Source organism: Orycteropus afer, unplaced genomic scaffold (assembly GCF_000298275.1).
Source record: "Orycteropus afer afer isolate SDZICR_OR568_19922 unplaced genomic scaffold, OryAfe1.0 scaffold00211, whole genome shotgun sequence".
NCBI lineage: Eukaryota > Metazoa > Chordata > Mammalia > Tubulidentata > Orycteropodidae > Orycteropus > Orycteropus afer.
Window position 1 is genome coordinate 3294705 of NW_006921798.1, and position 23886 is coordinate 3318590.

At 37.5% G+C, this 23886-nt stretch overlaps 1 protein-coding gene across 1 annotated transcript in view; it reads left to right on the forward strand.

The window, feature by feature from the left end:
* PPA2 (inorganic pyrophosphatase 2) overlaps window positions 1-23886 on the forward strand; it is a 157938-nt gene that overhangs the window by 77386 nt on the left and 56666 nt on the right. The window contains exon 7 of the mRNA XM_007948299.2: window positions 8818-8944. Coding sequence (XP_007946490.2) covers window positions 8818-8944 — 127 coding nt within the window. The remainder of the gene's footprint in view (window positions 1-8817; window positions 8945-23886) is intronic.

A 23886-nucleotide genomic window follows, 5' to 3' on the forward strand; every position in this document is an offset into this window, starting at 1 on the left:
GGGGGGGACTCAACAGCACATAACAATAACAACTATCTAGGTCCAAATTAACTCATATCCAAAGTATTGCAGTAGTCTTCTGGCAGACTTCTCAACCTCTAACCTTTCCTTTTATCATATTCTTCCTCTATTGAAAAACCTACTGTAACACACTCCATTGCCTACATAAGAGCAGTGACATTGGAAATGAAAAAGGCACAGCTGAGTAACACTGTGTTGAATGTCATCCCTTAAACTTCTGTATTCTGTCTTCTATTGTTCTATGTTGGCTGAGGTATGTAAGTTTCCCCAACAAGACTAAATCCGTGAGATCTGATATTCTTTTTATTCATAAAATGCTTAATATAATGCTGATTACTTAATATACTATAATATTCACTGCCATCAAATTGAACCCAACTCATAGCGACCCCTCCTTGGGTTTTTGAAGTGGTATCACTACGGAAGTACATTGCCAAGTGAAGTACATTGCCCACCTTCCTTCCGAGGAGTGGCTGGTGGGTTTGAACCGCCAACTTTCTGGTTAGCAGTCAAATGCCTTAGACACTATGCTACTAGCCTAAAAGCGTGTGAGGGTCTGATTAATATAATATGTATATTCTGAAAGTGAGATTTCAGTTTAGTTTATAATATACACAATAATGTGTTCTGTAAACAAATACAGCTTCATTCAGATTTATGTTAAGATTGTAGAGTCATTTTGCAATTGTTCTTGAAATAATTTATTTGGCTTTATTGTTTAAAATCCTAGTTTTTTTTCTGTCAAAATATATAATTTTAAGACACAGAATTGACTTTCTTTTGCATACCTTGTCTCGTTTTTCTAAATTGAGATAAAATTCTCATACCATAAACTTAGTCCTTTTAGAGTGTGCAATTCTGGGGGTTTTATATATTCACAAAGCTGTGCAGCCATCTCTACTATCTAATTCTGCCTTTAGTTTGGCATGGTTAGACCATTTAACATAATTATCAAATTGTCGAATTTCATTTCATCATTTTTTCATTTCTCACATCTGTTTTTCTTTTCTTGGCCTTTCCCCCATCCAACTTTAATTTAGTATTTTTTAATATTTAATTTTATATCCTCTGTTGGCTGATTAGTTGTACTTGACTGTTTTATTTTTTTTCCAGCACTTCCTCTAGAGCACACTTTTTCTGTAAGGGGCCAGATAGTAAGTATTTGAGATTTAGTGGGTCAAAGCCAAAATGGAATGTATTTTAAAGGTACTTGTATCACAAGAGAGAATCAAATGTCCACACATTTTTAATTGACAAAGTTCAAAATACAGTAATAATAATTGAGTACAACTTTTAAATAATACATATCTAGTAATGAAAATAATGGAATTCTCTTTTAGGGAGATTTTGTTTTTAATTGGGATTCAAGTTAGTATTTCCTGTTACCAAAATTGATTGCAAATGTTCAGCTGTTCATGTTGATTTGTAATGAGATTTAAAACATATTTCCTCTTTGAAAATGTCTTTTCACACAATAGATACTGCCATGTACTTATAGTAATCCCCCAGCACATGGTTTCTGTTCTAAGCATGTTCATCTGGCATTTATAGAGTTTTCTTAGATTTTTCTCTTGATAGGTGCCTTTTTGTGTGCTATTACATGGGTGCAGATTAAGCACTTCCAGTTGAAGGTCATGTGAATGTTCATCAGTTGCACAGCCAATGGATTTTGAAAGGTGGAAATTCCTTTGCACTTATATTGAGGTCTGAAAAAACACTACTGGAACTATAGCTTTAGATCAGAAAATATACCTGCTGTTATTTGTGTGGAAATGCAAATCTCACTTCTTGTTTTGACAGTACAGAAACTGTGCAAAGCAGCTTGAAATTCCTTGTGTATCAAACAGTGCTAATTGCTAAAATCACAGTTCTACTATAGTATAGAAGTTCTCTTGTGCCATGTGATTTTGTTGTTGTTGTTGTTATGTGCCGTCGAGTCGGCCCCGACTCATAGCGACCCCTCCTTGGGATTCCGAGGCAGTTATCACTACGGAAGTAGGATTGCCCAACCTTCCTTCCGAGGAGTGGCTGGTGGGTTTGAACCACCAGCCTTCTGGTTAGCAGTCAAGTGCTTTAGCCACTATGCTACCAGAGCTCCTCATGTGATTTTAGGTAGATTTTATTAAGAAACGTCATTTCTGCAGCAAAAACTAATTTTCAACACCATTCAATAATAGGTGGTTCTCCTCATCCAGAAAAATTGCAGTCTTGGCCCTGAGCTCAACAAAATGCAGTAACACTTGTCACTGCTAAACCACCAGATTGCTGTGTGGTCAAGTCAGGATATTCAGTCAGTATTTCTGACAAAAATCCACAGAACTAACGATGGTTAAGTCCAAAAGAGTGAATGAAGTGTTATTGACAGTGTTAGTCCAGTAATGCCTGGTGGATGTAAATATTTTCCACAGAGTATATGCAGATGTGTAATATGGTATGGTAAAACTGCAAAAGTCAGAACCTGTGTAAAGTGGAAACCTGCTTGAGAAGGAAAACTCAAGGAAAAAAAAAGAAAAAAACCTCAGTATTTTCCACTGCTAGAGAATAATAGAAAAGTGGTGAGATTGCACCCTGTCCCTGTCGAAGGCAGAGACTCAAAATCAAGCCAGTCTTGTCAAGTTCCGACTCTCACAGTATACAATGAATTGTCATAGGCTATAAATATCTTATGTTGCAAAAAGGGTATGGTGGCAGCATGTTCTGACCTCCTCTAACTTCACGAGGTGGGGAGAGAATCACCATCAGCCGGCTTATTCCTATGAGGCCAGATGTGGGGCCAACCTCCAGCCTTTATCAATTCTGAAACCAAACCATTGCCCCCACAGCACTCACTACTTCTCTCCTGGGTTTGATAGTTCATTGTAGTGGCCACACAGAACTCAAAAACAGTTCTCACAACTACGAGGTTTACTAGGGCAGTAACAGGTTACAATTCAGGTTCAGGAACACTCATGATACAATTCTTTGATCAAGACATCCCAAAGGCATGCCCCTCTTTGGCCCCCTGCCTCTCCGCCTGGCCTCTGCCATGCTTGGACAAACATTACAAAGGTCTTTAAGCTTTGTCAGTAGGTAGGTGCACCCCACTCTGCCAGCAAGCCTCCTGCCCAAAGACACTCAAACCTTTTTGTTCCATAGGCTGGCAAGTTCTGTCTCATGCCAGTCTCTGGGTTCTGCTGCAGCCATCTGTCTGTCAGTCTCTCTGCCAAGGAGGTCCAGTGTAAGGATCTCAAGTCCAAGGATGCACTCCACTCCACTCCACCTCCAGCTCTTCTCTCTTGTTGACAGTGAGATCCCCCTTTTCCACCTCTGAGAGGGCTCATTTTAAGCCTAGGAGAATGAAAAAACAGATTAGTCCCCACATAAGGGTGCTATGTACTTTATTTACATTACTAACAAGCTATCCAAACCCATTGATAGGCCACAAAGCACCTCACTTTTATGTAGTTCCACCCAGTCATCTGGCAGGAATCACAATGACCATGGCTATAAGGGCCATACTAAGGTTTTTACTAAGGTTTTCTGTGCTCACATAGATTTTATGTTGTAATGCATCTTGACAAAATCTACTTCATATTGTACTGTATTAGTGCTTTCTCAACATCCTTGAAAATATTCTCACCTGTAGTTATTCCCTATGTTGTTGTTGTTAGGTGCTATCAAGTAGGTTCTGAGTCAAAGTTCTGACTCACAGCATTCTGACTGTACTTTTTCCAAGACAGTTATTCTACATAGACTATTCATAGAAGCTGATTGTTCATTTACCTTGAACTTGGTCTTGACTCTTCAAATCAACAACTGAGCGGTATTGGTAAATCTGTTGACTTTTTGGGAGCCAAGGAAAACTTGAAATAGTTTGCCTTGTTTTTTAATTGATTATTGATGTTGCTTCCAAAGTCCTCAACTCTTAGAGCAAATATTCTTGCCTTAATAGCCTTAAACAAGTTTATTATCACTGGGTGCATTTCTTTGGCTGCTGTAATCAAACATGATTTAATTAACAAGGTTTTATTTTCTTGGCTAACAAATTAGCTACTTGGAAACTTACTTTGGTTATAGCTTCCTTTTTTTTAATTTTTATGAAGAAATTGTACTGTGAAGATATACTTCATTTAAACTGTTCTGATTTTTCTGTATCTTTCATGGAAGTTGGAAAGATTTTGATGACTGGTTAATCCAGTAATATTTAGCATAGTTATTTTATGCTAGCATAACTAGCATAACTATTTTGTTGTTGTTATGTGCCGTCAAGTCAGCCCTGACTCATAGCGACCCCTCCTTGGGTTTCCGAGGCAGTATCACTACAGAAGTAGGATTGCCCAACCTTCCTTCCGAGGAGTGGCTGGTGGGTTTGAACCGCCAGCCGTCTGGTTAGCAGGCAAGTGTCTTAGCCACTATGCTACCAACTATTTTAGCAGAGTTATAAAATTAGATAGCTCTGCTATCTAATTCAATAACAAAAACACCTTACTCTGTTCTACTTTAAAAGTGTAATATTCAGTGTCCACTTTTTTTTTCTTTCATATTTTGACATGATGATACAAAGGTAATTTAAAGAAAAGTCATATATGGTAACACAAGTGGCACTCAAAATACTGTCCAGTCATAACTGTGTCTTTGTGATTTGCAGTGTACTGAGCAGGGCAAAGCAATGAGAGCACCACATGTGACCTGTCTTAGAGCTATTCAACTCTGATTTTGTAGCATGAAAGCATGTACAGGTGCCATGAACAAGGAAAGTTATTTGTGCTAGAATAAAACTTTCTTTATGTTATAGTTATTATGTCTTTTTGGACCCTATGTACAACAAAATGAAACACTTGTCTGATCTTACACCATCCTTACAATCATTGGCATTCTGAGCCCATTGTCACAGATATTAGGAGCTCTGATGGCATAGCGCCTATGGCATTTAACTGCTGACCAGAAGGCTGGCAGTTCAACCCCACCAGCCACTCTTTGGAAGGAAGGTTGGGCAATCTACTTTCGTTAGAGATACTACCTCAGAAAACCAAGAGGGGTTACTATGAGTCACATCTGACTTGATGGCAGTGAGTTTGGTTTGGTTTGTTACAGACACTGTCAATCCATCTCATTAAGGGTCTTCCTCTTTTTTGTTGATCCTTGACTTTACCAAGCATGATGTCTTTCTCCAGGGACTAGTCCCTCCTGTTAAAATGTCCAAAGTACATGAGATGAAGTCTCGGGAGCCTTAGTTCCAAGGAGAATTCTGGTGGTTCTTCCTCCAAGACAGATTTGTTCATTCTTGTGGCAGTCTATCGTATATTACATATTCTTCACCAACACCATAATTCAAAGTCATCAGTTCTTCTTTGGTCTTCCTTAAAACCATCAGGCTGACTTTAGACTTCAAAGTGACTCATTTGCTTTTAAACACTTTAAAGAGGTCTTTTACAGCATATTTGCCCAATAAAATATGTTGTTTGATTTTGACTGCTACTTCCATGGATACTAATTGTAGATTCAAGTAAAATGAAGTCCTTGGCAACTTTAACTTTTTCTGTTTATCATGTTGTTGCTTTTTGGCCAAGTTGAGAGGATTTGGGTTTTCTTTATGGTGAGGTGTGATCCATATTAGAGGCTGTGGTCTTTCACCTTCATCAGGAAGTGCTTCAAGTCTCGTCACTTTCAAGTAAGCAAGGTTATGTGTATTACTTGCATATCGCAGATTGTTAGTCTTCCAGCAATCATGATATTGTGTTCTTGTTCATATAGTTCAGCTTCTTGGATTATTTGCTCATCATACAGATTAAATAAATACGGGGAAAGGATACAGCCTTGACACACATCTTCCCTGATTTTAAACCATTCAGTATCTCCTTATCCTGTTTGAATATGTTATAGAATATGTATGTTCTGCATGAGCACAATTAAATGTTATTCTTAATTTGTTATGATACTCAAAACAAAAAAATAAACCTACTACCATCAAGTTGATTACAGTTTTTAGCGACCCCCTTTGGGGTCGAGAGAAATAAACTCCATAAATATAAATAGGGTTCCTTTGGGGTTGGTGGGTTTGAACTGCCAGCCTTCTTTCTGGTTAGCAGTCAAATGTTTCACCCACTATGCCACCAGAGCTCCTTCATGACGCAAACCAACTGCCATGACCCAAAGGAACCCCTGTCTATATTTATGGAGTTTATTTCTGAAGCAGAAAATCTCTACAGAAGTAGATTGCCCCATCCTCCTTCCCCAGAGTGGCTGGTGGGTTTGAACCGCCAACCTTCTGGTTAGCAGTCAAATGCCTTAGGCACTGCACCACCAGAGCTCCTTAATTTGTTATGATGCACCCAGTCAAATGCCTTTACATAGTCAATAAAACACATGTAAACATCCTTCTGGTAGTATCTGCTTTCAGCCAACATCCATCTGACATCAGCAGTGACATACCTCTTTCCACATCCTTTACTGAGTATGACTTGAATTCTGACTGGAAGTTCCCTTCAATCTACTGCTGTAACTGTTTTTGAGTTATATTCAGCATAATTTTAATTACGTGTGATATTAGTGATATCTTTTAATAATTTCACATTCTGTTGGATTATCTTTCTTTGGGATGGGCACAAATATGGATCTGTTTCAGTTGGTGGCCAAGTATCTCTCTTCCAAATTTCTTGGCATAGATGAATGAGTGAATCTAGCATTGTATCCGTTTGTTGAAATATCTCAGTTGGTATTCCATCAATTTCTGGAGCCACCTTTTTTCCAGTGCTTTCAATGCAGCTTGGACCTCTTCCTTCAATACCACTGGTTCCTGATCATAGTCTGTCTCATGAAATGTTTGAACATCAACCATTTCTTTTTGCTAAGTGACTGTATTCCTTCCATCTTCTTTTGATGCTTCCTGTACCGTTCAATATTTTGCCCACAGATACCTTCAGTACTGCCACTTGAGGCTTGAATTTTTTCTTCAGTTCTTTTAGCTTGAGAAATGCTGAGTGAATTCTTTCCCCTTTGGTTTTCTAACTCCAAGTCTTAGCACATTTCATTATAATACTTTATATTGTCTTCTTGAACCATCTTTCTGTTTAGCTCTTGTACTTCATCATTTATTTTATTTGCTTTAGCTATTCTATACTCAAGAGGAAATTTCAGAGTCTCTTCTGATTTCCATTTTGGTCTTTTATTTCTTCCACGTCTTTTAAATGACGTTTTGCCATCTCCATGTGTGATGTCCTTGATGTCGTCCCACAGCTTGTCTGGTCTTCAGTCATTGGTGTGCAGTGCATTAAATCTATTCTTGAAATACTCTCTAAATTTAGGTGGGATATACTCAAGTTTGTACTTTGGCTCTCATGAACTTGTTTTAATTTTCTTCAGCTTCAACTTAAACTTTCTTATGAGTAATTGATGGTCTTTTCTACAATGGACCTGTGTTATAATATAACTTTTTATGGACACATAATTTAATGTTTAGACAATTTTCACATGTCAAGAAATGTTCTAAAGGTATTTTATTTAAAAATCCTTATCTGTTAATTCTATTATTTTGTCATTTTGGTTTTTTTTTTTTTTGCCCTTCTCCTGGTTAGGAGTTATATTTTTCTGCTTCTTGATAGTTCTCTTGATGTTGTGATTGTTATGATTTTAATTTTCTGTATTTTGTTGTCTTCCTTTAAAGTATGTTGGTCTTTGCAAGTAGTTAAGTTACTATTAGAGAAGTTGATCCTTTCCAGAAATCTTTTAAAACTGTGTTAGGGCAGGTCTCCCCCACCACTGCCATCTAGTCAGATCTGACTCATAACGACCCCTCCTTGGGTTTCCGAGGCAGTACACTACAGAAGTAGATTGCCCAACCTTCCTAGCTGGTGGGTTTGAACCACTAGCCTTCTGGTTAGCAGACAAATGCCTTAGATACTATGCTACCAGAGCTCTAGAGTAACCTTTACTTGAGAATCAGTCTAGTTCTACTGCTAAGGCATGACTCTGGTTGTCAGAAGTTGTAGTTACTATTTGCTTAGGCTTTAGGGTCACACTATGCATGTACAGCTTAGTATTTAACCAGTGACCCAAAAAACAAAACAAAACAAAAAAAACATTGCCATCAAGGCGATTCCGACTCACAGTGACCCCCATTGGATTTCTGAGGCTGTAAATCTTTATGGAAACAGATTGCCTCATCTTCCTTCCATGGAGCAGTTTGGGTTTGAACTTCCAGCCTTCTTTCTGGTTAGCAGCCAAACGTTTTGCCCACTATGCCACCAGAGCTCCTTCATGACCCAAACCAACTGCCATGACCCAAAGGAGCCCCTATTTATATTTATGGAGTTTATTTCTCTGTAGTGTTCCCTCCTTTCCAGTAACCTGCCCCACAGGTTCCAGCTGCCTCAGCCTTTCTGAACTCTGTCCTTTGAGTCCTCACCTCAGTGAGAGCCCTGTGCTTTTCTTGAGTTCCCTTTCTCTTGTCTGGAAAGTATGTCAAGCACAAAGCTAGAACAATCACAAGGCTCTCCTCATTTATTTTCTTCTCGGGGCACAATCCTGCATGGCTTGCATGTCTGAAAGAATGATTTCATATATTTTGTGCAGCTTTCTAGTTGTTTACAAGAGCAGGTCCCCTATCAGTAATTCTATCATGGGTGGAATAGAAGTCTTGAGACACAATTCTAAAAGGGATATTGCAAGGCAAGTTTTATGGCTGTTTTTACATTATTTTTAATCATTAAAGCTTTGTTAAATTTTAGCCAATTATACTTTTAAACATTTTCATCATGTATAAATAAACTCCTCCAAAAATTTACAAAGACTGATTTTTTTTTTTTTTCCTCTTTAAAGATTTTCTCTCGTGGAGAGGTTATCCCTGTGAAGATCCTTGGAATTTTGGCTCTTATTGATCAAGGTGAAACAGATTGGAAATTAATTGCTATCAATGTGAATGATACTGAAGCCTCAAAGATGCATGGTAAGGTTATACCTTTCCAGAAAAGAGAAGTATATCAATATGTCATTGGAATTCTTAGAATTTAAAAGGGCCTCATGTAAAACATTTGTGTATTTGGGAGTTCAATTTTATATTTTGTTCTGTATTCTTTTTCCAAGATATACATAGGACAATTAGCATGATTGTGTCTAAGTGGTGTCATACTGATAGGAGGGGTAAGAGAGAAAAAAAAAAGATTTAGACAGACAAATGACATTTCAAACTAGGAAAGTATACTCTAGATTTTCAAGAATTTATTGTTTTTAAAGAACTTTATTATTTGTTTTCTTTCTTCCCTTTCCTTTTCCTTCCTCTGTCCTTCCCTCTTCTTTCCTCTGTTTCCTGCCTGCCTGCTCCCCTTCCCTTCCTGCCTCTTTAATATTTACCCTCCGTCCTTCTTTCCCTCCCTCCTTTCCCTCCTTCCCTTCCTTCTTTCTTACCTCTGCCTTTCCTGGCATGAATTGTGATAACATAACTGCTATTAGAATTGTAAGTTTTGCAAGCATTCCTGGACTAGGAAACCATATCATATTGGCACTTGTACCCTGAAATCTACTTTGGTTCATTTGAGCAGTTGGGGTTGGGGGTACTAAGGAAAAACTTCATCAAGGACATAATGTGCTTCTACATCTAGTTTTTATTTTCTCTTATACTAATGAAGGTAAAGGTAACTGCTTTCTGACAAAATGTTGATATCACGGAAATTTAAGTTCTGGACATAGCATGGCATCGTAAAGAGTTTATTTTCTTTAGAGTCCGGCAGATTTCAGCTTGAGTTCTGGCTGTGCTACTTCCTAACTAACTGACTTCAAGTAGATTGTTCAAACTTTCTGAATGATCTATAAATGGAGATAATAATGCCTACTGGTAAGGTTGCTGACTATGTAAGAGATGATTTATTTAAAGCTTCTTATTTTCACATACCAAGTGTTGAGTATATGGCAACTATTATTATTCTTTGATCATGTTTTGCTCATTTTTTATAGCATTTTCCCTTTCAGTTTCACCCCAAATTATATAGGGCCCTGGGGCCTTCTAGACTTCACTTGTTATCTAAACTAGAAAATATATTGTTTCTGAGTTGATTGAGACTCATTGACACCTTATATATACTTCTTTTAATTTATATGCATGCAGTACCTTTTCTTATGCATGGAGCAGCAAAAAGGATTTTTTGCCAGTCTCTTTGCTTGTAACTTAGAAAGGGGATAGTCTAGTGAAGTGCACGAAACCTCAAGTTCAACATTACAGCATGACAATTACTATTATAAGACTTAAATCCATAAACCATATATTTTTCTCATCTATCTTATTTTACCCTGGGTTTGTTTATCTTCATAATTCTTATATATGCATACATAAAAATAAAACCAAAAACCAAACTCATTGCCATTGATTTGATTCTGACTCATAGTGACCCCCATTGGGTTTCTAAGGCTGTAATAACTCTTTATGGAAGCAGATTGCCTCATCTTTTTTCCAAAGATGGGCTGGTGGGTTTGAACCAATGATCTTTCAGTTAGCAGCCAAATGCCTTAACCACCACACCACCAGAGCTCATTAAGCATAAGAATAGCAAATAATATTACCAATTTAAACATTTTTTTAGTCCTTAACTCCTCCTCAAACGAAATTGGTAATTCAATGGTGTAATAACCGGCCAAAATGAACCATGTAGCTTATTCATTTGTAATGTGGTAAACCAAAGCCACAAAACACTACTAAAGGATGCTCCTTTAAACTGAAAGTAGGACATGCTGAGAGCTTGAATGAAACTAATCTTCAGGTTTACTGCTAGAACCTGATTGAACATTTTTAACTGTCTAGCATATGCCAACCATTGGGCCTGCTCTGGTAGGTATTGTTGTTGTTGTTGTTGTTATGTGCCGTCGAGTCAGCCACGACTCATAGCGACCCCTCCTTGGGTTTCCGAGGCAGTATCACTACGGAAGTAGGATTGCCCAACCTTCCTTCCCAGGAGTGGCCTGGTGGGTATTACTGACCCTAATTTAAAAGGTGCTCAGAGAATTTTAGTAACTTGCCCAAGTTTGCTTATCCAGTAAATAGTAGCAAAATAGTTTGAACCGATTTCTGTTTGATTCTAAAATCCATTGTTCACGTACAATACTATACTGAGGGGGGGTAAAAAAAAACAACAGTTGTTCATCTAGTTTATTCTGACCCATGGCAAGTCCATCCATGTAGAACTGTGCTCCATAGGGTTTTCAGTGGCCGTGATCATTTGGAAGCAGATCAGGCACAAGACCTTTCTTCTAAGGTACCTCTGAGTGGATTTGAACTGCCCACATTTCAGTTGTAGCCCAGCAGATTCATGTTTTACACAACCCAGGGACTGTCATACTGAGCACGTCAGACTTTATTCTAGTAGCTTACAGTATTTGTGACTAGAAGTATTGAGACTAGACCACATAAACTAAGTGCCTTACTCCTTCTTGAGTTTCCTACAGATTAGAATGAAAACTTTTAACTCGTTTCACTTTAATGCTATTGCATACCCAAAGCAGAGAGGGTATTGCACTTTGAGCATCTTTCTAAATTTCTTTTGTCTATGCTTATACAAAGACACATGCAGGAATACTGAAACCAATTGCTGATTCAAGTTGAAATAGATCATTGGGACTAGGTTTGTTTTCTTTAAAACTATAATGTTATTTATTTTATTGTTGTTGAGAAGAAATCGTACTATAAATTTTTTTTTTATATTATTACAAATCGAGGGATAATAATTAGCCCTATGGAGTAGCCTTTTTATTTTATTTTATTTTTTCCATTGGGCTGAGAGCCCGCCCCTGGGGGTGAATTTTATTCCAGGCACAGAATGTATTTCAGGGCCATAGTATTGAGAGTCTTACCAGACTTCATCTGACCAGTAATTCTGGTCATTTTTGAGTTTTTGGATTTTGTTCCATGTTTTCCCTCACACTCTATCCAGGATCTCCAGATTTGATCCTTTCCTGAGTGGTTGGCATTGGTAACTGGGCACCATCCGGTTCTTCTGTTCTCAAGGGCCATCATGTCCTAGGGTTAATTGCTTCTAAATGCCCTTGGGTTTTTTTTTGGGTTTTTTTTGTGCGTTCTTCACTTCCAATGCTGGCAGACCATTAGCTGCATCCTAGATGGCTGCTTGAAAGCTTTTAAGACGGAGTAGCCTCTTTAAAAAAAAAAATTGACTTGTATTTACCATATGGATGAGATGTCAGTCAATTTTCTCTTAACTATTTCAGTCAAATGATAAAATTTCTGTTGTCATGCTGCTGAAGCACTCTTAACGGACAGAAATTCCTGGACTACTTTTTTTTCCTTCAGTCCTTAGCTTAGTCTGTTTTCTCATTAGTAGCTGTGGGGGTGGTGGGTGGCAGTAAAGGAGTGGGAAAATAGATATGCTCAGTAATTGCAAAACTTGAAAGCTTTCTAAATTTGTGGAAGGTTTTAAAAAGTATATTCCAAAAAGAACAATTTATATGATGTGACTGTAATATTTAAAGGAGCTCTGGTAGCATAGTGCCTAAGGCACTTGACTGCTAACCAGAATGCTGGTGGTTCAAACCCACCAGCCACTCCTTGGAAGAAAGATGGTAGTGGTACTGCCTCAGAGACCCAAGGTGGGGTCACTATGAGTCAGGGCCTACTCGATAGCATGTAACAACAACAACAACATAATATTTAATGGATTTCTGTTTGTCATTGTAATTAATTTACATTCTAAAGGTACCTAATTTATAATAATTTTGTTTTTTATAATAAGGGGGGAAGAGTTTAATTGTTGTAAGCACATAGTTCTTTATTTTGTAATGATGTTATAGGTTAAAAGTACACCTTGACAGGAATGAGAACACCTCAGAAGTAAATAAGGAAACCAATGTCATGATTTTGAGATTAGGTGAAATGCCTTTTATCAAAATGTATGTTTTTTTATAGTAAGATCAAAATGCACATTTGGATTCATAGGACTAAATATTATGTAATAAATATTAAGTTTGTTGGCATTATCTACTGTACATCGTTGACAACTTTTCCTAAAATTAACTATATTTAATTTAAATCAAACAAAAATTTAAAATTTTATCCCATCTTTACCTTCTAAATTTATAGGATTTTAGATGACATTTTTTTAAAATTATAAAATTAATCTTATACTCAAAAAGAAAAACTCAAAAATATTAAAAATGTATATAAAATTAAAAGTAAACTTCTCCTTCCCACCTCACACCGAGTCTTACTTCTCATCTTTTTCCCCATATGTTCTTAGTTCTTTAACTAGATACTTTTTAAATCTAAATAGTATGCTTACACCTTTATTTCTTAATTTGTGTTTCTTCCTTGTTTACTCATTGTTGCTTTGAAAGATGAGGAATTTAACTTTTTATGTGATTTCTCAATTGTGTTACCATATTTCTTCTTCTGTTATCTTAGTAATTCTGTGTTATACTTTGACCTATATTTATTGTTTAACTTTGAAAAGTAGGTCTTGATTTCCCAGGAATTACAGCTAGGGAACTGAGATCTCTGCACTTCTCCCCTTCTCTGCCCTTTGTAGTGCAGCATCTCTCAGCTGTATTGTTAGTTTTGCAGCGTCAAAATTTATAATGTTTAAATTTATTCTTTATAGTTGTTTTTCATATAGTTATTTTGTCTCATGGTTGACTCTGAAAATATAAAATTAATAAATGGCATTTATATTGTTGTTATGTGCCATCGAGTCATCTCTGACTCATAGCGACCCCTCCTTGGGTTTCCAAGGCCAGGCAGTATCTCTACGGAAGTAGATTGCCCAATCTTCCTTCCAAGGAGTGGCTGGTGAGTTTGAACTTCTACCCTTCTGGTTAGCAGTCAGGTGCCTTAGGCACTATGTTAAGTATTATGTGAACAGTATTCACCTAGTTTATCTTACTGTTGATTGATCAATTTTGGGTAAGCTGTTCTCTGAGCCTGCCACACGGCCATCATTCTAGGCTTTCTTTTCCTTTCCTTCTGGGTTCTATTGTTCTTAGAGTCTATCAGCTCCTCTTTTTTATATTACTTTTTTCAGTGTTCTTGTTGTACATTTTCCAAAAACTTTTATAGATAATTGCATGGGAGATTAATTCTCTTGACTCTATGGATATCTGAAATGTCTTCCCCCCCCCCACTTTCTACTTTTATGAGGAGCCCTAGTGGCACAGTGGTTAATCTGCTAACCAGAAGATCAGTGGTTCAAACCCACCAGCTGCTGCTCAAGAGAAAGATGTGGCAGTATGCTTCTGTAAACCCTGCTTTCCTGGAAACACTGTGGGGCAATTCTACTCTGTCCTATAGACAGGGTATAAGTTAGAATCAGCTCAACAACAATGGCTAGGGGTGAGCTGACCAGAATCCAACTGAATGAAGAGAAAGATGTTTGACATTGTGAACTGCAAATTACTGCAAATTGATGACTTGCTCTGGATCGGACTTTATTTATGAATGCAGATTTTCTAAGGTCCAGCTCGAACAGATTCTTGAGAGAAAGGAACATGCTTGCCTCCTCAGAGTTGTGATTTAATAGGGATGGGAAGTTTACAAATTAGTTATCTAAAACTGGGAGATAAGGGCTGAAGTGGCTGGCTTACATGATTTCACGAGTGTGCTTATACTTAAAATGATTGAGAACTCAACTAAATCGAGTTGCCGTCCAGTCTATTCCGACTCATAGTAACCCTTCCTTGCATTTCCGAGGTGGTATCTCTATGGAAGTAGATTGACCAGTCTTCCTTCTGAGGAGCTAATCAGAAGGCTGACAGTTCAAACCCACCAGTCACTCCTCAGAAGGAAGACTGAGCAATCTACTTCTGTAGAGATACTGTCTTGGAAACCCAAGGAGGGGTCCCTATGAGTTGGAGACACTTGATGGCAGTGAGTTTGGTTTTAAAATGACTGAGAGGAATTAATATCTCAAGTATGAAAGGGCCAGTGGCTAGAAGAGCCAAGTGGTGGCTTGTGGTGCAGTATATTACTTAATATGACTCTTCTAGCCATGATATTTGTGACTCCTACCAGATGAATGGGTGGGACCATGCAAATACGAGGTGTTTGTGCCCTGTGGCTCACCAAGGGGATTAGATAACTTGATAATAATGTAAGTAAGGTATATGGTACCCATGTCAGGTGTGGCCATGGAAATAAGGTGTATGGCACCCTAATGTTGAGACTGGTCAGTTTTGTCATTATACTAGGTTTTAAATGAGCCATTACAGAGGGGGAGTAGCTACCATACAGATAGAATAGCTAGGAGTATAGTGTGTCCCTTGGATCCAAGATCCTTATGCTGAAGAGACAACAAAGAATATGGCTGCAGCAGAGGCAACAGAACCAACAGACTGGCACAAGACAGAGTGGCAGGTTTCCTGGTCCATGGAGTGAGAAGGCTGAATGCTTTCAGGCAGCAGTCTTGCTGTCAGAGTGGGGTGCCTCTCTAGACATCTATTCAGCAAAGCTGAAAGAGCTTTATAACACTTACCTGGGCAGGACAGAGGCTGAGGCCAGAGAAAAGTATGCCTGCAGCAAGGCTGAGAAGGCGCTACCCTGATTAAAGAATTGTATCTTGAGTAGTTGTTTCTGATCTTGAATTGCAACCTGTTACTTCCCTGAAATAAACTATACTACTAAGTATTGTCTGTGAGTTCTGGGTGGCCTTTGCAATGAATTATTGAACCCAGCAGAGAAGTAGGGGAGGGGCAGTTGGTATCAGAATTGGTAAAAACGTTGGAAGATGATGGTATATCTGACTTCAGTCTCATAGGAATCAGCCTTAGGCTGCTGATAGTGATTTTTTCTCCTCCATGTGACATTACAGGAGGTCAGACATCACTGGCACCATACCCTTTTTGCAAGATGCTAGAACTGTTCTATAACTAGACAATGAATAAGGAAGACCAAAGAAGAATTGATGCATTTGAATTAAGGTGTTGGTGAAGAATATTGAAAATACTGTGGACTGCCAGAAGATTGAACAAACCTGTCTTGGAAGACGTTCAGCCAGAATATTCCTTAGAAGTAAGGATGGTGAGACTTCATCTCATTACTTTGGTCATGTTATCAGGAATGACCAGTCCTTGGAGAAGGAAATTATGCTTGGTAAAGTAGAGGGTCAGAGAAAAAGAGAAAGGCCCTCAACAAGATGGGTTGACACAGTAGCAGCAACAGTGAGCTCGACTATAGCAATGACTGAGCATGACACAGGACTGGACAGCATTTCATTCTGTTGTAGGTAGAGTCGCTATAGGTCAGAGCCCACTTGACGGCACTTAATAACAACAACAGAACTCTTTTATATCTTAATTGTAGCAGTGGTTGCACAACTCTGTGTTTAGCATATTCATAGAATTATTAACAAAAAAATGAATTTAGTGTTTTTAAATTGAAAAAAAAAGAATGTATAAATGCAAATATTTATTACTAAATACTTAAAAATACTCAGAAAAACAAACACTTACCTGGTAAACCATGCGTAAACAGAAGACTATGAATTTTCTTTTCTTCTAGATATATAGTCAGAATGTTAAAGAATAAATTTCAGCAGTAACTACAAAAATGTGTTTTATGTTTTAGCACTAAATATTTTATTTGTAGAGTTTAGAAGCATTAAACCTATTATCTGTTACAATGTAATATAAATTCACAAGTTGTATAAAATCTTCAAAAAACACATGTATGAGTGCTAACATAACCTTTGATTTTAATTTAACAGACAGTATACCCATAGAAAGAGTTGGTTTTGATAACATTTTTATGGAAAATGTCTTTTGTTTTAATAGAGAAACATTTACTAATTAAAAACAGGTGTGCTATCCTACTCTAGGGCATTAGCTATATGACTGTATGTACAATTCCTATAAATACTAACAAAAATCACTTAAATATCTCCTGTTACATTGACTGTTACAAAATTTTAAAGTTTTGCAAAGAAAAATAAATGAACCTCATAGTAAAGCTGTCCTTAGAACATATGGAATAATGCCACCACCATCAATGGAGTATAAAACACCAAATGCTTTATGCAGTTCTGCCCTTCCGTTTTATCTAATTTAAATCAGTTTTCTTCCTTTTATTTTGGTGATTTCCTATATACTCATAACTAAAACATAAGCACATAAAAAATGCAGACATAACACCTGAATACATAGATTTAAAAGCAAAAGACATTCAAGCATAGATTTCAAAGAAAGTTATTTTAGAACTACGATTAACCGGAGTTTGATAGCTTAATTATCTTTGTATTAATGCTATAAGCCCATCAGGGTAAAAATATGTCCTGAATTTTAACAAATACAAGGGAATAAACATACATTTTTAACATTTACAGTTTTAAAAGATAATTCGTTAGAATAAAGAGATAAATCAGAATCACAAGCTAAAATATAAACTGTTGAAGAAAAAAAATAAAACCTTTAGAGATCAGATTTATGGAAAATTCAAAGTGTCAGAGAGCTGAAAAGGATACACCCCAAAACCAATAAAACCAAACTCACTGCCATTGAGTCAGATCCAACTCATAGCACCTCCTCCTTGGGTTTCCAAGGCAGTATCTCTACGGAAGTAGATTGCCCAGTCTTCCTTCTGGGGAGTGGCTGGTGGGTTTGAACCTCTAGTCTTCTGGTTAGCAGTCAAATGCCTTAGGTACTATGCCACCAGAGTGCCCAAGGATACACCTGTAACACTAAGTAACAAATTATACTGTAGTGAAAGAGTTCACCAAAAAAATATATTAAGGCTGGTGGTTCAAATCTACCAGCCACTCCTCAAAAAGAAGGTTGGGCAAACTATTTCTGTAGTAATACTGCCTCGGCAACCCAAGGAGGGGTCACCATGAGTCGGGTCCGACTCGACGGCATATAACAACAACAACAACAACATGTATTTAAAATGACTTTATAAAAATATCATAGCTTCTAGAAAGTTGTGAGAAGTCATGACTTATTTTATCACTGAGTTGCTTACAAACTTGAAAGGCTAATCAACAAGAGATTATACAGAGTTTCTTTGGGAGGATTTTTTTATGAAAACTAAACCATATATAAACAACCATAGTTTCATATAAACCCTCTGGAAGTTTCATAAGTTCCTTTATGAAATTTCAGCTAAAAAACGAGACAGACAAGAATGATGTAATATAATAACAGACAGATCTTAAAGTTCAATTTGGTTACTCTTAGTCCAGGGTTCACTATTTTAATTTAGCTTTTCTTAACTGATTTCCATTTATATATTTCTATAAAAGCCTCGTAACGACCCCCATTGGGTTTCTAAGGCTGTAAATCTTTACAGGAAATAGATCACCCCATCTTCCTTCTGATTCGGACTTATTAGTGGGTTTGAACTGCTGACCTTCTGGTTAGCAGCCAAATGCCTTGTCCATAACACCACCAGACTTCCTTCAGAGGGTGGCTTATCTGAGAAGGGGTAAGAAACTCAGTGTGCTAAGAGCTTTGGGCAAATAAATAGAGTGAAGAACAGGAGCTCTGGTGATGTAGCACCTAAGGCATTTGACTGGTAACCAGAAGGCTGGTGGTTCAAACCCACCAGCCCTCCTTGAAAGGAAGATTGGGCAATCTACTTCCATAGAGATCCAAACCAAACCAAACTCACTTCTGTCAAGTTGGTCCCAACTGATAGCGATTCCTTCTTGGGTTTCTGAGACGGTATCACTATAAAGTAGATTGCCCAACCTTCCTTCTGAGGAGTGGCTGGTGGGTTTGAACCACCAGCCTTCTGGTTAGCAGTCAAATGCCTTAGGCACAAGGAGGGGTTGCTGTAAGTCAGAATCAACTCAACAGCATTGATTTTGGTTTTGGTTTTGGGTCTGGAAAAACAGATGGGGAGGAGATTACTGAAGCACTTTTTTACCAGGCTAGAAAATTTAAGACTTTCCTATAAACAGTAGGGAGTTAAAAGGTGTTTTTTTTTTTTTTTTTTTAAATCTCTTATGATGTTTTCTCTAATGTAAGACAGGTCTTTTAGGCAGTGTGGAAGATAATTTTCAGTCACAAGAGGTTGACAGCATAGAGAAATCACAGAGAGCAATGTTACACTGTTTAAATGTAGGCAAGATGATAGGCTGAGGCAATGGAAGGAGGAGAACAGATTTGAAAGACATTTCTGAGTTGAATTGAGAGAATTTGGTGACAGATTATTTATGCAATTGATTTAATAAGAAAGATCATAGAACACAGATGACAAAGATTAAAATATTACAAATGTAAAAGCAATGTACATAGGACTAAAGAGATTCAGTTACATTTATTAAAAATGCCAAAATTTTAAGTACAAATTAATGTTTTCTTCATAAAAATAACTGTAAATGCACTTATTTTGAAATTGTTTTCAGACTTTGCTCACAGTGTTCTTTTTCATTTTTTGTTATTAATACATGCATGCCTGCTTTCATTTATTCATTAATTCAGAAACATTTATTGACAGTACCTATAACCAGAGAAGCTCTGTGGAAAGTCTTTTTTTTTTTTTTTTTCTTATTAATGAATTTTTGCTTTTATTGGGACATGGGTCGGGACATGCCACCTTGGGTATATCCCTACCCCTACCCCCCTGGCAATGTCCATTCTAGTCTTCCTGGAATAGTTTTTTTAAAATTTTTTCTTTCTTGTGGAGCTAGTTCTTGCTGCTAGCAGCGTCTTCTGATCCACTGTTGACTGGCTCCTCCTTGTGAGAGAGTATCTTCTTTTTCTTTAGGACACTGTGTGCAAAGTTTTGGTAATGCAGAAATTCCTGTGACAGAGCACAAAAGCTGGAAGCACATATAATCCATACAGGCAGACAGGAAAATAGCTATATTGCAGCTATTAACCAACTAAGAACGAGTCTAACAAAATGTAATAAACCTTTCTTGATAAATCTATGTCACTTTACTAAAAAGTATACAAGAAAATCTGAATAAATGTAGAGATACATATAAGTATATCATATTCATGGATGTGGAAAATTAATATCTAAGGACAGCAGGAACCCATAACACTTGGATTCCAAGATTTATACAGAATAACAGCATAAGAAAAATAGCAAATCTGAAAAAGTAGAACAAAAGAAGGTTAATCAATTTGATCAGGATCTTGAGAGAATAGTCATCTCAATATACTGGACTTAAATATATGACGGTGAGTGGAAGAATGTCAACTAGAATATCCCGACTGCACAGTGGGATAGATTAATCAAATGGCTCTCAACGTAGAGGAACCTGTCAAAATCATCACTGTATGTGTCTTACTGTGAAGCTGTACTAAATAAAATTACTTGACACAGGAATAGATCTTTAATATCAAACAGAGAATCCAGAAACAGACTCGTTGCACAAATAAGAATACAATATATGGTAAAGGAGACATTTCAAATAATGGGGATAAAATAGATTTCTCTTGTAAATATCATTAGGAAAATTGTCTATATGGGAAAAAAATAAATCATACATGGATTAAAGATTTAATTTTTAAAAAATATAAAGCAATTTAGAAATAACAAAGATATCTGACTTTTGGGTAAGAAATTCTTAACAAGAATCAGAGCATTAAAGTCATCTATAAAAAATTGATAGAAAACGTCAAAATGTAAAGACTCTATAAGCTAAAAGGGAAGACAATTTTTTCTTTCTCCACCAATCAGAAGAAAATATTTGCCACCTAGATAATAAAATTAAAAGGAAAAATTTTTATCTGATTAAATCTAGCAAATTCCCTAGCAATGCCCGTAAATCAAAGAAAGTATCAATTCAATAGAAGAAGGGGCAAACAAAATTTGTAAAATGGAAGATAGAAAGAGTATATGAAAAAGATGTTCAGTCTCAATAGCAAACAGAAAATGCAATATTTAAAGTACCATTTTCATTTATGAGATTAGCAAAAGAAAATTTAATTCAAGTAGTTTTGAGGAAGCATTGAATCTCATACACTGATGTTGTTGTTGTTGTTATGTGCCGTCGAGTCGCCCCTGACTCATAGCAACCCCTCCTTGGGTTTCAGAGGCAGTATCACTACGGAAGTAGATTGCCCAACTTTCCTTCTGAGGAGTGGCTGGTGGGTTTGAACCGCCAGCCTTCTGGTTAGCAGTCAAGTGCCTTAGGCACTACGCTACCAGAGCTCCTTCATACACTGATAATACAAATATAAATTAGTAGTCACTGGGAAAATAAACTTTGGTAAAATCTATTAAAATTTCAAAATACTTTGAACCATGGCCCGGTAATAATAACATGCCATTTAAACTTCAAAACCAAACTGGGGCTCCATGAGGTTAAGTAATTTGTTCAGGATCTTGATGGAATAAATATAGTCATCTCAGTATGCTAGATTTAAATATGGGACAGTGGGTGGGAAGAATATAACCAGCTAAAGGAGCTGTGGTGGTGCTATGGTTAAAACATTTGGGCTGCTGACCAAAAAGTCAGCAGTTTGAACCCATCAGCCACTCCATGGGAGAAAGATGAGGTAGTCAGTCTGCTTCCATAAATAGCCTTGGAAACCCTATGGGGCAGTTCTCTCTGTCATAGAGGGTCACTATGATTCGGAATGGACTCAATAGCAATGGATTACTGTTTTGTTTTTTGATGAGTATCCAACACACACAGAAGAATGAATAGATTAATCAAGTAGCTGTCAACTTAGAGGACCCTATCAAAAACAGTCAGATAGCTTTATCGAACGATATAAATTCTTTAACTTTCCCATCTAAACCCCCAAATTTACCACCAAGGTCAGGAGAAAAAAATGAAAATGTTGCTTTTATATGGATTATTCCCACCAAACTGTAACATAGAATGAAAAAAAACAGATACCCCAAACCAAACCCACTGCTGTTGAGTCATTTCTGAGTCATGTTGTTGTTTTTGTTAAGTGCTATCAAGTCATTTCCAACTCATAGCGACCCCATGCACAGCAGAACAAAACACTGCCCGATCCCGTGCCAGCCCCACAATCCCTGCTATACTTGAGCCCATCATCGCAGCCACTGTATCAATCCATCTTGTTGAAGGCCTCCCCCTCTTTCGTCGACCCTCCACCCTACCAAGCATGACATCCTTCTCCAGGGAATGGTCCCTTCTGACAACCTGACCAAAATAGGTGAGACGAAGTCTGGCCATTCTCGCTTCCAAGGAGCATTTTGGGTACACTTCCTCCAGGACAGATCTGTTAGTTCTTTTAGCAGTTCACGGTACTTTCAGCATTCTTCGCCAGCACCACAACTCAAAAGCATCAACTCTTCTTCGGTCTTCCTTATTCATTGTCCAGCTCTCACATGCATACGAGGTGATTAGAAATATCATGGCTTGTGTCAGGCGCACCTTAGTCCTCAAGGAGATATCCTTGCTCCTCAGCACTTGAAACAGTTCCTTCGCAGTTGACTTTCCCAATGCTACACGTCGTCTAATGTCCTGACTGCTGCTTCCGTTGGCATCGATTGTAGAACCAAGCAACGTGAATTCCTTGACAACCTCTATCTTCTCTCCATTTAAGTCATGAGTCATAGTGACCCCAAAGGACAGAGTAGAATTGTCCCATAGGGTTTACAAGGCTGTAAAGGTTTATGGAAACAGACTGACTCATCTTTCTCCCATGGGGTGGCTGGTGGTTTTGAATCACTAACCTTTCAGTTAGCATCTTAGCACCTTAACCACTGCACCACCAGGGCTCCATGGAAAGCAAATAATGAGATGAAAATTTTTCCTTTTAATTTTTAGGCAAAAGCCTGTAACATACCCCTTCGATATTATTATTTAAAAGAGAAAAAGAGACATTAGAAATGTCCTCATGCTACAAATTTGTCCAAAAGAAGGAGGAGAAAAAAGAGTATCCAATTCTACAGGGTTTTACCAAAGGAGGTGATGTCAATGCATTTGCACAAAGCTCTCACTCCAGTGCTATAGATGCTGCTTCTCACAAAACTAAGCATGTGCACCACTAGCCCTCTAAGTAAAATCTGGGAAGTAAGAGCATATTCTTTTAATGACATCTTATAAACATCCACAAGAATCAACTGCTCCATCCTATATCAACACATTCACTCTAGTTTCTGCATCATAAATAGAGGTCCCGGCTCAGAGAACTCATTTAATACTTCATAGTTACCAAGGATCTCTAAAAGATTTTCATGTTTTACATGCTATTCTTCACAACTATACTAACTAGGACATAGGCTAATAAACAGTAACCGTCATATTAGTTGCCCTTTCCATCCTCATTCTCCTTTTGTATACATTCTACTCATAACAAGTCCAAACCTGTATTAAAAATATATACTGACATCATGAAAATAATGGAAATTAACACACTTTTAAAATATTACCAAAGTGATTCTACATAGAGACCTATATGTATCCCTCTCAGAAAAGACTTGATAGATTTTATTTTTTAATAAGTATTCGTTTACCAGTTTATAAGAGGTTTCACACAACCAATAAAAAGAAAACCAAACAGGTGCCTTGTACTTACTATATACCTCATGATCCTTTATTTAAACTGTTTCCTGTAGCATTAACTTTGAAGATCATTTTAGGGTCATTTTACTTACAGAAGGAGCTCTGGTGGCACTGGGATTAAGGCATTGGGCTGCTAATCAAAAGGTCAGGTCGGTAGTTCGAACCTGCTAGCTGTTCTGCGGGAGAAAGATGAGGCAATCTGCTTCTGTAAAGATTTTCAGCCTTGGAAACCCTATAGCGAGTCAACTGTGAGTCAGAATTGACTTGATGGCAGTGAGTTTGGTGTGGTTTTACATATAGAGAAAGATAGGTTAAAAATATAGACTGACCAAAATTCATGGAAGCAATCAGTCATAGTGACTGGTACACCATCCGATCTGCAACCAATACAACTATGAGACCAGAAGAACTAGATGGTGCCTGGCTACCACTGTCATCCACTTGGAAGGGATGTAGGAGATCCTGG